This window comes from the organism of the source record quoted next, unplaced genomic scaffold, assembly GCF_019419815.1.
Source record: "Pyrus x bretschneideri cultivar Hongxiangsu unplaced genomic scaffold, Pyrus_bretschneideri_v1 Contig2, whole genome shotgun sequence".
NCBI classification, from domain to species: Eukaryota; Viridiplantae; Streptophyta; class Magnoliopsida; order Rosales; family Rosaceae; genus Pyrus; species Pyrus x bretschneideri.
In genome coordinates, this window is record NW_025999501.1 from 12,958,955 (window position 1) to 12,976,160 (window position 17,206).

Genomic DNA, 17,206 nt, shown 5'->3' on the forward strand with positions numbered 1-17,206 from the left:
ATCCAAGATTGGCCCGTCCCTAAGTCAGTAAAGGCTCTAAGAGGATTTCTTGGCCTTACCGGTTATTATCGGAAGTTTATTCCTAATTATGGGAAAATTTGTGGACCTCTCACTGTGCTTACAAAGAAGGATGCCTTCAAGTGGACTAATGAGGCAGATGTGGCTTTCCAAACTCTCAAGGCTGTTATGGTTTCGCCTCAAGTCCTTGCCTTGCCGGATTTTTCCAAGCCTTTTACCATTGAAACAGATGCTTCCAACACTGGGATTGGTGCTGTTTTACATCAAGATGGTAAGCCTATAGCCTTTACAAGCAAGGTTTTAGGTGCTCGAGCTCAGGCCATGTCTACCTACGAAAGGGAAATGCTAGCTATCGTCCATGCCATCAAGAAATGGCAGTCTTATATTCAGGGAACACACTTTATTATCAAAACTGATCATCACAGTTTGAAGTTCTTTTTACAGAATAGGGCACACACCCCGTTTCAGCAGAAATGGATCTCTAAACTCCTTGGTTTTGATTACGAAATCCAATATAAACAGGGTTGTGACAATGTGGCTGCTGATGCTCTGTCTCGCATGCATTCTGAGGTAGAATTACATGCCATTTCCTATCCTTATATGGGCTGGTTAGATGATATCCGAAGACATGGGGAACAAGATCCTTGGGTTGTCTCTAAGATTCAGGAATTGTTCTCTCCTGGTGCTACAACTTCCCATGATAAGTACCATTTTGACAATGGCTTCCTACGATACAAGGGACGAATTGTTTTGGGCCCATCGAGTTGCTGGAGGAATAAGGTTTTCTATGAACATCATTGCACTCCGGTGGCAGGACATTCTGGTTTTCTTAAGACCTACAAACGAATTTCCAGATCGTTTTATTGGCAAGGCATGAAATCCGACATTATGCAGTGGGTGGCAGCATGTCAAGTATGTCAACAAAATAAGAATGAGACCATTGCTTCTCCGGGGCTGCTCAATCCTCTCCCTATTCCTTCTACTGTTTGGACAGATATCGCCATGGATTTTATAGTGGGTCTTCCTCCTTGTAAGGGAAAAACTATTATCTTTGTGGTGGTCGATCGTCTTTCGAAGTATGCTCATTTTTTGCCAATGTCTCATCCCTACACTGCTCACTCAGTAGCTCAGTTATTTGTTGACCATATTTTCAAACTTCATGGAATGCCTTCAACAATTGTAAGTGATCGAGATCCTGTTTTTCTCAGCTCCTTTTGGAAGGAATTTTTTACACTACACGTTTCCCTTCTTGTATGACGCGCGCATCTACGCGTGCTAACACCATGGATGCACGGGTAACGATTCTTGAAGGCTCCGTCTCGGAAATTCAATCGTCGGTCGCGACGATCAGTTCGACGATGCAGAATCTGTCCAGCGTAATTGCTTCCATGGAGGCCCGATTCGCATCTTTGGAGACTCATTTCAATGGTGCTGATCGCACTCGGCGGGATCAATTTGACCATGGCGATTCTTCCAATCCAATTGGGGGATCCGAAGACACCTTGCCTGATCCGGCGATTCATATGGGTCAGCGCTTTCATCGCCAAGAATCATTTTTTCAGCCCCGACCGCCATTAGTGAAGCTTGAATTTCCACGATTTTCAGATGGTGATGATGCCTTAGCATGGGTCTATCGTGCTGAGCATTATTTTGACTATTTCACCATTGATGATCGGCAGAAGGTGAGAATGGCCTCGTTCCACATGGATAATGAAGCTTTGCAGTGGTTTCAATGGAGAAATTGTATCACGAATTACCCAAAATGGGAGGAGTTTGTTCAGATTTTCTGCAAAGAATTTGGTCCATCAGAGTTTGAGGATTTCACCGAAGCCTTAGTTCAATTGAAGCAGTTGGGTTCTCTCAAAGATTATGTGGTGGAGTTCCGCCGTTTGGCGAATCGCACTAAGGAGATCAGTCCGGTGATGCTGAGAAGCTGTTTCATTGGTGGGTTGAAGTCCGAAGTGCGTCACGACGTCAAATTACTCCGTCCATCTGATGTTCATGAAGCAATTGCCTTGGCTTTTCAAGTGGATGCCAAATTGGCAGACATCAAGGTTCGGAATTTTTCTAAGAACCCAAATTCTTTTTCCAGCAATTTCACAAATCAGAAATCTTCACCTCTGTTAATTAGTCATAGCTCTTCTTCTAGCACAAATTCTAAACCTAGTAATGTGAGAAAAATGTCTTTTGAAGAACTTCAAGATCGTCGTAAGAAGGGTCTATGCTATTCATGTCCGGAAAAATGGGTTAGGGGTCATGTTTGTGCGAGTCAGCAATTGCTGTTATTAGATGTATTGGCTGAACGATCCGTTGATATGGAAGTCACTGATTGTGAGGATCAAGAAGATCAACATGTGGAAATCACAGCTTGTGCAGTCTATGGTATTTCGGCCCCTCAACATATCCAAACCATGAAAGTTACTGGTTTAATAAAAAATTGTCCTGTGATTGTCTTGCTTGATTCTGGAAGTTCCCACAATTTTATTAGCCTATCTGTTGCCAAGAAATTAGGCTGGAGTGTTGATGCCAATAAATCTTTTGAGGTCATGATAGCAAATGGGGGTACTATTTCGAGTAAGGGTTGTTGTTCACAGGTCAAATTACAGATTCAACAGTATGAGTATACTTCTGATTTTTATGTGTTACAACTGGGTGGATGCGATGTTGTTCTTGGAGCACAATGGCTTAGAACTTTAGGTCCTATTCTTTGGGATTTTGACAAATTAAAAATGGAGTTCAGTTTGGGGCAGAAACATTATTGTATTTCCAGTTATCCTCCCCCCTCACCAAGGACAGTTTCAGCATGTCAAGTGGAACGATTGCTTTCTCAGGGTCCTTTTGGTATGATTCTGTTTTTTGTGGAACCGGAGACACAAGTGGCTGTGGTTGGGACTCTTTCTGACCTTCAACAAACTGAATTAGATGCCTTACTCTCTCAATTTGCTGCTGTATTCCAGACCCCTACCACTCTGCCCCCTTCACGATCTCATGACCATCGCATTCCATTGTTGGAAGGCAGCAAGCCTACAAGTGCAAGGCCTTATAGATATGGTCCCTTTCAAAAATCGGAGATTGAAAAATGTGTACAAGACTTGCTAGATTCTGGTTTTATTAGAGCTAGCAACAGTCCCTTTTCTTCACCTGTTCTGCTAGTCAAAAAGAAGGACAATAGTTGGAGGATGTGCATGGATTACAGAGCCCTCAATTTGTTGACAATCAAAGATAAGTACCCCATTCCATTGATCGATGAGTTGATAGATGAATTGTTTGGTGCTCAATTTTTTTCCAAGTTGGATTTAAGAGCCGGGTATCATCAGATCAGGGTTCATCCGAGTGACATTGAAAAGACAGCTTTTCGTACTCATGATGGTCATTACGAATTCCTCGTCATGCCATTTGGACTTACAAATGCCCCGGCTACTTTCCAAAGTTTGATGAATGAGATTTTTCGGCCTTACTTGAGGAAGTTCGTCTTAGTTTTCTTCGACGATATTTTAGTCTATAGTCCTTCTTGGGCAGCTCATTTACACCATTTATCCTTGGTTTTAAGGATTCTTCAGACCCACCAACTCTTTGTGAAGAAGACAAAGTGTGATTTTGGTAAATCCCAAATTGAATATTTAGGTCATGTGGTGTCCAGGGAAGGTGTCGCTGCAGATCCCGCTAAACTTCAGTCCATCCAAGATTGGCCCGTCCCTAAGTCAGTAAAGGCTCTAAGAGGATTTCTTGGCCTTACCGGTTATTATCGGAAGTTTATTCCTAATTATGGGAAAATTTGTGGACCTCTCACTGTGCTTACAAAGAAGGATGCCTTCAAGTGGACTAATGAGGCAGATGTGGCTTTCCAAACTCTCAAGGCTGTTATGGTTTCGCCTCAAGTCCTTGCCTTGCCGGATTTTTCCAAGCCTTTTACCATTGAAACAGATGCTTCCAACACTGGGATTGGTGCTGTTTTACATCAAGATGGTAAGCCTATAGCCTTTACAAGCAAGGTTTTAGGTGCTCGAGCTCAGGCCATGTCTACCTACGAAAGGGAAATGCTAGCTATCGTCCATGCCATCAAGAAATGGCAGTCTTATATTCAGGGAACACACTTTATTATCAAAACTGATCATCACAGTTTGAAGTTCTTTTTACAGAATAGGGCACACACCCCGTTTCAGCAGAAATGGATCTCTAAACTCCTTGGTTTTGATTACGAAATCCAATATAAACAGGGTTGTGACAATGTGGCTGCTGATGCTCTGTCTCGCATGCATTCTGAGGTAGAATTACATGCCATTTCCTATCCTTATATGGGCTGGTTAGATGATATCCGAAGACATGGGGAACAAGATCCTTGGGTTGTCTCTAAGATTCAGGAATTGTTCTCTCCTGGTGCTACAACTTCCCATGATAAGTACCATTTTGACAATGGCTTCCTACGATACAAGGGACGAATTGTTTTGGGCCCATCGAGTTGCTGGAGGAATAAGGTTTTCTATGAACATCATTGCACTCCGGTGGCAGGACATTCTGGTTTTCTTAAGACCTACAAACGAATTTCCAGATCGTTTTATTGGCAAGGCATGAAATCCGACATTATGCAGTGGGTGGCAGCATGTCAAGTATGTCAACAAAATAAGAATGAGACCATTGCTTCTCCGGGGCTGCTCAATCCTCTCCCTATTCCTTCTACTGTTTGGACAGATATCGCCATGGATTTTATAGTGGGTCTTCCTCCTTGTAAGGGAAAAACTATTATCTTTGTGGTGGTCGATCGTCTTTCGAAGTATGCTCATTTTTTGCCAATGTCTCATCCCTACACTGCTCACTCAGTAGCTCAGTTATTTGTTGACCATATTTTCAAACTTCATGGAATGCCTTCAACAATTGTAAGTGATCGAGATCCTGTTTTTCTCAGCTCCTTTTGGAAGGAATTTTTTACACTACAAGGATCTCAGTTGTGTATGAGCTCCGGTTACCATCCTCAAACAGACGGTCAAACGGAGGTTACTAACAGAGGGTTGGAAACATATTTGAGATGTTTTTGTAGTCATCAACCAAAGAAATGGGTTCCATGGCTTCCTTGGGCGGAATGGCACTACAATACTACTTTCCACACCTCTTCAAAGCTTACACCTTATGAGGTTGTTTATGGTCAGCCTCCACCTACTGTGCCTACTTATGAATCAGGAGCAACAAAAATTGATTTGGTTGATCGGAGTTTACAAGAACGAAACAGAATTTTATCCCAGCTTAAAACTAATCTTGTTGCTGCCCAAGTACGCATGAAGCAGCAAGCGGACAAGCATCGCAGTGACAGATCTTTTGAAGTGGGTGATATGGTATTTCTCAGATTAGTACCTTATCAACATCAATCTCTTGCTAAGCATCCTTTTCACAAACTACAACCGAGGTTTTATGGGCCATTCAAAGTATTACAAAAGGTGGGATCAGTTGCTTACAAGATAGATTTGCCTGCAAATTCCAAACTTCATCCAGTTTTCCATGTGTCTTGCTTAAAAAAACAGTTGGGCACTGGTCTTATCCCTGCAACTCCTTTACCGGTGGTAACCGAGGACGGCATAGTGGAGGACTATCCCATGGCCATCTTACAACAACGGGTGGTCCGCACTGGTACTTCATCTCAAACTCAGGTCTTGGTGCAGTGGAAGCATCATTCCAAGGAAGATGCCACTTGGGAAGACTTTGCGGCATTCAAACAGAGATTTCCTACATTCCAACCTTGAGGACAAGGTTCGTTTTTAAGGGTGGGGTAATGATAGGATACTGTTGATAATACTTGTACAAGGTTGTGATAGGTTGATATTGTTGGTGACAAGTGTCTGGGAATCATTGATTGAATGTGTGGTTGTTAATTGATGATTAGTTAGGAAAATATCTTGTAACTACCCTAGCTTGCAATCTAGTATAAATACTAGATAATTGTGCACATGCAGGATTATGAATTGTAACAGAAGTTTGTTAGTAATACAAGAGGAAATATCAGCATATGAGTGAAGGTTAGAACAGGGGTTCTATTAGAATCACCATTCATATTCATGAATGTGAAGACCCCTTGGCCACGGAAGACGAATACCACATTAAAATCCTCATAAACCTTCATGCTGAGCAAAAGTCAATCCACTGGAAGAGAGCCGAAGAAGTGAAATGATCTCCGGCAAACCAATGTCACCCACCAAATGTAGTGTACAACTTGTCGCATGCATGCTCGGCCTAGCCGAGGGATCCAAGAGTAAGAGCACATGCCACCCTAGCTTCAACACCACTCCACCTCCTCGGTTACTAAATCTGTCTCCAAGTTTTGATCTTTCGCCTCGAGAATATTTACCTTTTCTGAGCTTCTAGGCTGATAACTTCAGCTTGATCACTGGAAGGCCTCAACATTACATCTACTCTTGCTCCATCGCTCAACGTTGCAACGGCAACAAGAGAGATGAGGTCTCTTTACCAGCAGCGGATCCAGGAATTGAACCTCGGGCGGTCCTAGTATAATAGATTCAAGGATTTTGTAGATGGAAATAGCGTGCAACAAAATCTTTTTTAAATAAAACATTTTGTCGAGCACTTTGTGTGTATATGGGCAACCTTGTTTTGTTCTTTATAGATTAAAAGCCTTGATAAAATATTCATGGTCAATTTTTTTTACAACTAGTAAATTGAAATGTCTATCTTGAGAACAAGGAAATTATAAGGTTTTTTTTTTCCCTAAGATACTAGTAACTCGAAGGGTTTTCTTTTTTTATGAGATATTAATAATTATGAGGTGAAGAGACACTAGTAATTTAAAAGGTTAAATAATAGGGTAATGCTACGGAGATTAAATTTTGTAAATGAAATGACATGGATGTTGACGATTGAGTTATTACTTAAGTGTTGATTAACGTATTTATTTCTTATTGATGACACATCATTTAGTTGCAAATTTTGTTTATAAACTTAGTCTACCTAGCATTACCCTAAAAAATATATTTAGCATTCAATATTTTGTAGGGCTAGAAAAAGGCCAAATGGCAAAACAAGGAGAGGATATAAAAGATTTTTTAAGACAGAAGATAGTGGGTCCAAATTAAGTAAAAAGAAAAAAAAAAGGACAGACAAAAGGGCAAAACGGCAACGTTTTAAAGACCAAAGCACGGTATACTAACATTACTAGGAGTAGGCACGGGCCAGACCCAAAATGAGAAGGACTGGATCGGACCAGTTTAATCATTGAATCATTGAATCATTGAATTATTGAATCATTGAATCATTGAATACAAATATTAACCTGGCTTATTTATTGATATGCCCCCAAAACAAAAAACCAAAGTCCAAAGGCTTGCTCTTTTCTCTTTTAATCAATTTGAACTTGGTCGCACACTAACTCGACCTACTTGTATGAAGTTCATTGCACTAGAAAAAGGTTGAAGCTACTTAATTTTGGGAAAGTGATTTCCGCATACTCATTTTTTCTTTATGCACAACTCTATTTATTTTTGACTTTTGGATTGAATAAACAAAAAAAGAGACGTAAATAAATAAGTGTGTGGAAAACGAGAATAACAATGATTGTTACTATGCTTGAAGAAACATAAATAAACCATAGAAGAAATGTAAATAAATAGGTGTGCGGAAAACTAGAAATTGAAGTACACACTCTAATCCGTTGAAAAGTGTCCGGTGTTTATTCAATCGGCCACTACTCATCATTTTCAAGGAGAAGCTCCACAACCTTACTCATGGCAGGCCTTGCTTTGCGATCTTCTTGTACACACGACATAGCGACTTTCATCAATCGTTTGAGCTTCGTGTTGAACTCATGGTGTAGCCGAGGGTCGATTACTTTCTCAAGCCCTTCTTCTCTGATCATTTCAGTCACCCAATGTACCAAGCGGTTGTATTCATTGTATTGGCCACCAGTTGAAAGGAAGCTAGAAGCACTTCTTCCACTCAGTAGTTCCAGCAGCACAACCCCATAGCTGTACACGTCCGCCTTCACATCAATTTTCAGGTTCATCATCCACTCTGGAGCCAAATAACCTCTGGTGCCACGCATTCATGAAAAGCCAATCCCATGACTGTCTCTGATGCCGTGGATATCTTTGAATAGCTTTGCCATGCCAAAATCTGCTACCCGAGGTTCCAAATGATCTGCTAACAGTATGTTTTGAGGCTTCACATCACAGTGAAGCACCCATTCTAGGCACTCCTCGTGTAAATATGACAAACCCTTTGCAGTGCCTAGTGCAATATTGTATCGCTTCTCCAATCCAAATTCCACATCCGAAAACAAGATTTTCTCCAAGGATCCGTTCTTCAGGTATTCGTAAACCATCAGTTTGTGATCATTCTCGGCACAGAAACCCCATAGTTTGACCAAGTTCCTGTGGTTCACATTCCCTATCACGCTCACCTCTGCCCAGAACTCTGCCTCTCCTTGCAAGACGCCTTCCAGTCTCTTCACCTCAACAACTCTTCCATCATCCAGTAGCCTTTATAGACAGTTCTGAAGCCCCCTTTCCCTATCTTCTGTTTGAAGTTACCGGTAGCTCTTGTTAGTTCTGCATAGGTGAAGCGTTTGAAGTCCATGGCCAATGCCATGTAACCGGCTATATTGGACAACTCCTCATGAGCATGCTTTCCGAAGAGATACCACCACGTCAAACCAACACAGAGTGCTTCAATTACTGCAAAAGAACCTACAAATCCAATTAGGTATTTCATGTACCAGTTTCTATTGCGCTCGGCTTCAGGATCGTTGCTGTTGAAAACAACTTGTGCACCTGAACAGTTCAAATCATGTGTTTCAAACTTCGTTGAGAACGCATGAGGGCTCAGAAATCCCTTTGGAACCTTAATATGTATGATCATGCGTGAAGTTGGTGAACGATATCCATTAAGGAGAAGAGATTTAGGGAAACACTATCCTTGTCCATCCAGTGCATATCCAAATCCTCTGCATCTTGTATCATTCAGGCAAGAATTGCTGCAGGCTTCAAATGAAATGCCAAACCTGTACGTCCCCAAGTCGTATCCATAGTAATCTGTGTAAGGAAGTTCCATGAAATCCAATTTGCTTGAATCGGTAGACAAATTGAACGAAGGTGAGCAGCCTTTAGACCAGTCTGAAGGATTGTTTCTGGTGAAACTGTAAGGGCAAGTACAAGTAGGATGTGGGTTGGAAATGCAAATACCATATTCACCACACAAGCCATCAACTTGGCAAGCTTTAACACTCCTCGACAACCATGAGATTTCCCAAAGCCCAGTTGATTCATCTAAACTGTACAATCTCAAAATGCCATCATAATCTATTGTTAAACGGCGCTTTGGGACAACTCCATAATCAGATGCGTTGAAATTCAAATTGTCATTGGATCTAAATTGTCCAGCCTCATTCAAAATTGCTATTCTAGAGCTATTATAAGGTGTTCTTTTGCTATAAAAAACAGTTGCATCTGTACTCGGCCAGTAAACACTCGAAATGATTGGACCATTATAGATGAGATAAAGGACGTTTGTGTCATCAAATTTGAGGTTGTAGTATCCAGATAAATATGTACCTTGGCTTCTCATGGACACCAACATTGTTTTCTTGACAATTCTTTGTGATTGCAAAACTGTATCCGTCGGAAAGTCAAAACTCTGCCATATGACCCCCTTTGATTGGTTGATCAGCACCAAGTTTCCGGTCTCAAGAAGCCGAGCCTCCACGCCTGCATTAGAGAAAGTACTGGTTGACCATACAGTTGAACCAACCCCATCAGTCAAGACAAGGTTCCCATCTTTGTGGAGGGTAAGCTTGGACCCTCGTACGCTAACAGGCTCATCTCTGTTAGCCATCCATGCAACTGTTTTATTGGTGGAATTGGTAAACCATATTGCATAGCAATAGGCATCAGTGCCCACCTTGTAAAATCCACTTGAGAAAGTTCCATTTGGTGAAACCAACAAGTCGCTTTCCTTCTCAACTGTTAAGGAGCTTCCTTCGCTTAAACTCGGAAGCCCCGGAAATTGCTGTTGCCTCCAAGCCACTGTGGCAGCAAACAAAAACAGAATAAGAAACTTGGGAAGTCCCATGGTTGGTTTGGGAAAAAAGCTTATGGCCTGTAGATGGTTTTAGGCCAATGCAGAACCTTCTTCAGATTTTATAGAAAAACCTAAACAAAATTCTTCTCTAAAGTTTTTTTAATGACTTTCATTCCATCAAACCACTACAAGCCTGTGAGATTCAATGATTCAGCCGCCACGCCTGATGCCTGGCGGCTCCATCAAATGCGCTTGGTAAATGGAAGGGATATGTTCCTTCCATTGTGTGGGATAAACCTTCAAATATGGATTAAGTAAAGAGCTGATGTTAATGGTTGTTATTTTTCTTTTGGTGAAAGATGTTGCAGGTTGTTGTCAACCCAGTTTCCATTTCTCTGGAGGAGTTCAATATCTTATGGTTGACTTAAAACGCAATTGAATTATGTAGAAACCCGCAATTTGCACATTCAAATGTAAGAAATATGATCCAACACGCAATTGGTTTTATACAAAACTAGAGATGGAATAGAATGTAGTTGAAGTAGACTTTCCAAAAGCAACTAAACAATCCAACAGAGGAATTCAACAACTTAGATCAAGTTTTTTATTTTAATTTCTAAACGTGCATCAATATTTAACAATAACGTTATTTAGACGCACAAACTAGTTGCATTGTTGGCACGCTCTCTATTGGAAGCGAGCTCTATCATTGTATTAGAAGGTGGTTCTAAAGAATTCTATGACTATTATGTGGGACTCACATGTATTAGAGAGTGTCAGTAACATGGTTAGTTTATGTGTCTAAATAGCATTACAGAAATGTTTTTGCTCAGAACTACATTAATCACCATTAGATGAGTTCAGATTTTGAAATTTACGTTGGAAATAGATCAAAGCAGTGGTAATACTCACCTCACTTTAAGACTTTAGGGTGGCGAGCATATGCACCATAGCATTACTCGTTGTTTTATTAAGAGTTTCCATAAACCTAGCAGCTACTTGTTTTAAAAATGCAAGCAGCCAGCTAAACCAAGATTATTAATTTCTAAACACGCATCAATTCTTTTGGTTAAGGAACGGATTAAACAAAAATATATGTAAAATCAACGGTTTAAGATAACGAAAATTTGAATAAACAAAGAACTTACATTTGGTGTGGAGACGGAGACTGCTCATTCTCAAATTTTTGGTTGTGGGCGGTCAAACACAACAAGTTGCTAGAATTGTTGGTAGCTGCTGTTTTGTTTTTCTTTTTTTTTTTTTCTACGGCGGTTCGATTTGGGGTTTTAAAGTGACAGAGAAAAAGAGCGCGCGATAAACAGAAGTCTTGTGACAATCTTTTTAAAAGATTTTTACATACTTTTTGTTGTCTACTTAGAAGTCTCATTTGGTGGACGAGGTGCATCGGCAACAAAAGGTTAGTAATGGGGATCCTTCAGGTTGGGTAAGACGTCCATTCGGGACTATGAAAGTGAATTGCGATGGTGCATGGTTAAAGGAATCCGGACGAGGAGGGTATGGATGGGTGGTACAATATTTCGCAGGTATTTTCACAGGAAGGGGGAGTGGGGAATTTCCCATGCGAATCTAGTCTAATGGCAGAGGCGGAATCGGTGTGGGCGGCTTTGTTGGCTTATATTGAGATGAGGTTTGATGCCGTTTAGATTGAATCAAATTCCGAAGGACTTGTGGATATGATTAATAACAAGGCTTAACCAAATGTTGCAATTGAAGCACTCCTTGATATCCAATATGTGAAGCAGCGGCTGAGGTTAATGGATGTCATTTTTGCTTCTCGTATTTGTAATATGGCAGCGCATCTAGTGGCAGCTTTCACCTTACGGGAGGGAGGCTCTTATGGATGAGACTATTTCGAGCTAAAGTGGTTGTTTAACACTTTGGCTTCTGATGTAAACATTTCAATTCGAATCTAATAAAATTATTTCCTTTGATAAAATTAAAAAAAAATGAAATGGAAATTTTGTTTTCAACTCGGAGATAGAAGATGAATATTCAAGAAGAGTTATCCAGTCCAATCCTTCCCAAAATGGAAGGATTAGAAGGGAGGAGTGTTTTTTAAGTTTAATCTTCTTAAAATGAAAAATCATTTCCTCTACTTTCAAAATACCTTTAAAGGGTTATCCTAATCCAATCCTTCATACAAAACGAGCCCCAGAGCTTTGTATATTTTTTGGCTGCTTGATGCAGTAGAATTTGAAACACTACAATACAACAAAAGGTTTATTATTGCGGTCTACCGATATTCTTCTTCATTTGTTAATAGAGGTCTTAATTCGAATCTCATAGATATTGAGTTCGAGCTAAATTATTATGAAGGAGCCATTGTGTGATTTAACTCAATTTAGCATCTCTTAATATAAATATATGGTTCTATTTAAAAACAAAAACAAAAAAAGGGAACCATAAAATTGGGCCGCCCATGGCCATATTCTTCGTCTTGTATGGTTGTATGTCGAACTGGCTAGAACTAATGGCCCAACTAATAAGGCATACCCAAACACCAAGAACAAAACCGAGCCCAAGACTTGGGTGCTTTGATTCCCAGAATGTCACTGACTCTTGAATGTTAGGCTGCAATTCTCAACCAATTTCCACTTTTGAATAAAACGAAAATGGCATCGTACATGATGAGTCCATATTATATTATATATTTTATCCTATTTTTAGTATTAGTTTATTGATTATTTTGGTAGAATTTTGATACTTTGTTATATATTTTCAATATAGGACATTCGAATTCCTCTGGAGGAAAAAGTGATCAAACGGATGAATTTTGGAGTGATTCCAATTGGAAGATGTTCGTGTGCCTTTCAAGATAATTGTGTCAAAATTCTACATTTTTGTACCAAGCCATTTGACCGTGACGATAAAATTAAGGCCCATCACACAGCTTTCTCAGATTGACGTTTCTGGACGTTTTGGGTATTTTAGAGGTCAAGATGCCATATTTTGCGGAAAATTCCTTCTGAGAATTTGTAGGGGACGTTTTCAGCTTTGAAAAGAGACCTTTTAGGACCAAATTCTGAGAAATCCGAATTTTAGTTTAAATAGGAAACCTTTTATTTTCTGTTTTACTATTTTATTATATTTCCTAGTTTTACTCTAAGACCTTTTCTAGGAAGGATTTTATTTTGTAGTAGTATAAATAAGGCTTTTTAGCCATTAGGTTAGAAGGGAGGAGAACGCAATACTTTGGCTTTGGAGAGCTTTTGACGATTCAAGTTTATTTTCAAAATGTTTTCTATCCATATTCTTAATAATATTTTGTTTTATGGTTGTTAGTAACTAGTTTCGTTTGCTAGGGCGATGCCTTGAGCCTTAGCATGAATATGTAGTTTTTATTTAATTGCTTATGCTATTATACATGCATACTTTGAATTATTAATCATTGTACTTTAAACTATCTATTTGTCTTAGTGATTGGTCACCATTAGGATACTTAGAAAAGTAATTTGATGCAATTTTGGCGGAAAGCCGTCCCTGGAATTGGCGTTGGCTTCTTGTGGTTAATATGTGTAACTTCTTAGGATGGACGACACGTCTTAAGGGTTATATGGTTTTTCAAAAGGTTTTCACAAAATTTAATGAGTCTTGCATGTTCACATTCGATCTGGACGCCATGGACGGGTTGCATGTTAGATATACGTTCTATGTTGGAGGTTCTAAGTAGGGCATACTTTAGAAAAACCTAACCTTCAAAATTTGCATATGTAATTCATAAGTAATTGAAAGAACTACGTAGAATTGTTAAGGTGACGGCGAAACCTAATGCTCAAATTTATTTTCAAAACTATTTTATTTTGTTTTCTTTACTTTCCCAATTTATTTAATTGTTTTTAATTAAATTCATTTTTAGGTCATAAAATCAACCTCTTCCAAACTTTGTTTTCAAATAATTAATTAAGATTTGGTTTTAACATAAATTATTCATTCAATTCCTATAGAAAACGACCTTGCTTGAGCTGCTATACTATGACAATCTTGTACTCTTGCAAATATTTTTAATTGTTTTTATCCCTACTTTTACAGATGGTAAAATCCCTATCAATACACTTGATTTAATACCTATTTTAGCAACTAGTAAACTGCAATTTGAGTACTTTTCAAACATGCATATATCCCACAAAAGAATTGCAGTTGTGATATCGGTAATGAGGTTTACTATATTGCAACATGTAGTGAAATGTATACTTCTAACACAAGCAACAGTAGCAGCAAGAACCTGCTGTTATAACTGTAATCAACAAAACTTAAAACCTTCTGTGGATGGTCATATCAACAGATGAGCAGAAGCAGTTAAGAACTTATACACAAGAACAAGTAGATCTAATCGCCAAAAACCGAACCGAGGAAAAGACTCCTGTTTAGCTTAAATCAGAATAAAATTTACTTGTCGTTCGGAGAATGTACATAAAACTCATCTGCACATATTCTGAAACTTTTAGATTTCAATGTGTAAAAATTGAATATGAGGTTTATAACAATATATTGCACCGAAACTCGAAACAAATTCTTAGCAAGCCAACATGGTGGAATCCTACTCTGATTACAATCTATTGGCAGCAACATTATTCTACAAACAAAAATAATATTTGGTATACTCTTCAGCCTCTGTTATTCTTGGATCTTCAATTGACCTTCACTCAATATTTTCAAGCAGAATCTCGACAACCTTACTCATGGCTGGCCTTGCATTGCGGTCCTCGTGAACACACAACAGGGCAACTTTCATCAATCTTTCGAGCTTCTTCAATTCGAATTCGGGCAGTAGTCTTGGGTCAATCACTTGCTTAAGCCCTTCCTTTTTTATCTTTTCAGTCACAAATTGAACCAGTTGGTTGCACTCATTGTACTCTTTGGCAAGCGCTGAAATGAGAATCGAAGCGCTCTTTCCACTCAGCAGTTCCAGCAAAATAATCCCATAGCTGTACACATCCGCCTTGGAATCAATGTTCAGGTTCATTATCCACTCTGGAGCCATATAACCTCTGGTGCCCCGCGCTTTCGAAAATCCCATCCCTTGCATGTCTTTGATGCCATGGATATCTGTGAATAGCTTTGACATCCCAAAGTCTGCCACTTTAGGTTCAAGCTGATCATCTAACAGTATGTTTTGAGGCTTTACATCGCAGTGGAGCACCCACTCAAGGCACTCCTCGTGTAAATACGACAAACCCTTTGCAGTGCCTACCGCAATCTTGTATCTCTGCTCCAATCCTAGTTCCACATCTGAGAACAAGATTTTGTCCAATGATCCATTCTCAAGGTACTCATAGACGAGAAGCTTATGCTGATTGTCTGCGCAGAAACCCCACAGTTTAACCAAGTTTCGGTGATTGATATTCCCTATCACACTCACCTCTGCCCAAAACTCTGCATCTCCTTGCAAGACACCATCTAGTCTCTTCACAGCTACAACTCTTTCGTCATCTAGAACCCCTTTATACACGGTTCCAAAGCCTCCTTTTCCTATCTCCTGCTTGAAATTATTGGTTGCTTTTTTTAGTTCTACGTACGTGAAGCGCTTGAATCCCATGGCTAATGCTATGTAACCCATGTTCACAAATTCCTCTTTAGCCTGCTTTCGGAAGATGTACCACCATGTCAAGCCAATGCAGATTGCTTCAATTACCGCAAATGAGCTCACAAAACCAATCAGGTAATCCATGTACCGATTTTTATTGCCCTTTTCCACTTCAACATCACTACTTTGGAGAACAACTTGTGCCGCTGAACAGTTCAAATCGTATGTTACTGGCCCGTTTAGGACTTCATTGCTCAGAAAGCCTTTCGGAATTTTCATGTGCATGATTTGGAGAGTGTTTGGCATACTAAATCCGTTAAGGAGTAAACTTTTAGGGAAACAATGTCCAAGTCCATCCAGAGTATATCCGAACCCTTTACATCTTGTATCGTTTTGGCACGATTTCTGGCATTCTTGAAAAGAAACTTTAGGAGAATAAGTTTCCAAGTCATATCCATAGTAATCTGTGTTGGGAAGCTCCATGAATTCTGAATTGATCGAATCATGGCTCAAATTGAACACTGGCGAGCAGCCTTTCGACCCATCTGAAGGATCGTTTCTGGTGAAACCATGAGGGCAAGCACAAGTAGGTTGTGGTTTGTAAGTGCAAACACCGTATTCACCACACAAGCCGTGAACCAAGCACGCATCGACACCATCAGGCAACCATGACAGTTCCCAAAACCCGGATGACTCATTTAGACTGTACAACCTTAAGATGCCATCATAATCCATTGTTAAACGGCGTTTTGGACCAACCCCGTAATCAGATGCATTGAACATCAAATTGTCACTCGATATAAATTGTCCGGCCTCATCCAGAATTGCTAGTCTAGAACTATTGTAAGGTGTTCTACCACTCTCGAAAACAGTTACGGTCCGTCGTTGGCCAATAAACACTTGAAAGTAGAGCGCCATTGTATACGAGATATAGTACATTATTATCGTCAAATTTGAAGTTGTAAAATCCAGATAAGTATGTACCTTGACTTCTCATAGACACCAAGGTTGTGTTCTTGACAAATTTCTGTGACGGTAGAAGTGTATCCGTGGGAAAATCAAAACTCTGCCAGATGACCTTCTTTTCTTGGTTGAGCAGCACCAAGTTTCCGGTCTCAAGAAGCCGTGCTTCCAAGCCCGTGTTGGAGAAAGTGTTGGTTGACCATATAATCGATCCAACCCCATCAGTTAAGACCAGGTTGCCATTTCTGTGGAAGGTTAGCTTGGATCCAAACCACTGTTTTATCGGCTGACTTTGTGAACCATATTGAATAACAAGATGCATTGCTGCCAACGCGGTAAAATCCAGCAGAGAAAGTTCCGTTGGGCGAAACCAAGAAGTCACCTTCTTCCTCAACTGTCAAAGAGCTCCCCGGCCTTAGGCTTTGTAGCCCTATTAACCCTGCTTGACTCCGACCAACCGTGGCTGCAAACAGCGAAAGAACAAGAAGTTTGAGAACTTCCATGGCGGTTTTCGGAGAATGCTTCAGGGCTGTTGGAAATGGTCTTGTTCCAATCTGAACTGTTAGGTTGCCGTCTTGCCATTAAATAGAACGTTCGTCTCTTGGTTTTTTTTCTTTCTTTGGAATGGTATGCAGAATATTCTTCGATTATGCAATAAAAGTCAAC

At 40.0% G+C, this 17,206-nt stretch overlaps 2 protein-coding genes and 1 pseudogene across 2 annotated transcripts; all 3 read right to left on the reverse strand.

Annotated features, from left to right (window-relative positions):
• Positions 1–7,702: 7,702 nt before the first annotated feature.
• Positions 7,703–8,874, reverse strand: LOC125476865 (annotated as a pseudogene).
• A 51-nt stretch (positions 8,875–8,925) lies between these two features.
• LOC103949476 (putative receptor protein kinase ZmPK1) lies at positions 8,926–10,083 on the reverse strand. Its single transcript, XM_048583437.1, has one exon. It carries the CDS (start codon positions 10,081–10,083, stop codon positions 8,926–8,928), a length of 1,158 nt encoding a protein of 385 aa, XP_048439394.1.
• Positions 10,084–14,481: 4,398 nt separating this feature from the next.
• On the reverse strand, positions 14,482–17,126 carry LOC103949475 (putative receptor protein kinase ZmPK1). The gene has a single exon (XM_009360594.3). It carries the CDS (start codon positions 16,514–16,516, stop codon positions 14,693–14,695), a length of 1,824 nt encoding a protein of 607 aa, XP_009358869.2. The 5' UTR covers positions 16,517–17,126; the 3' UTR covers positions 14,482–14,692.
• Positions 17,127–17,206: the final 80 nt, after the last annotated feature.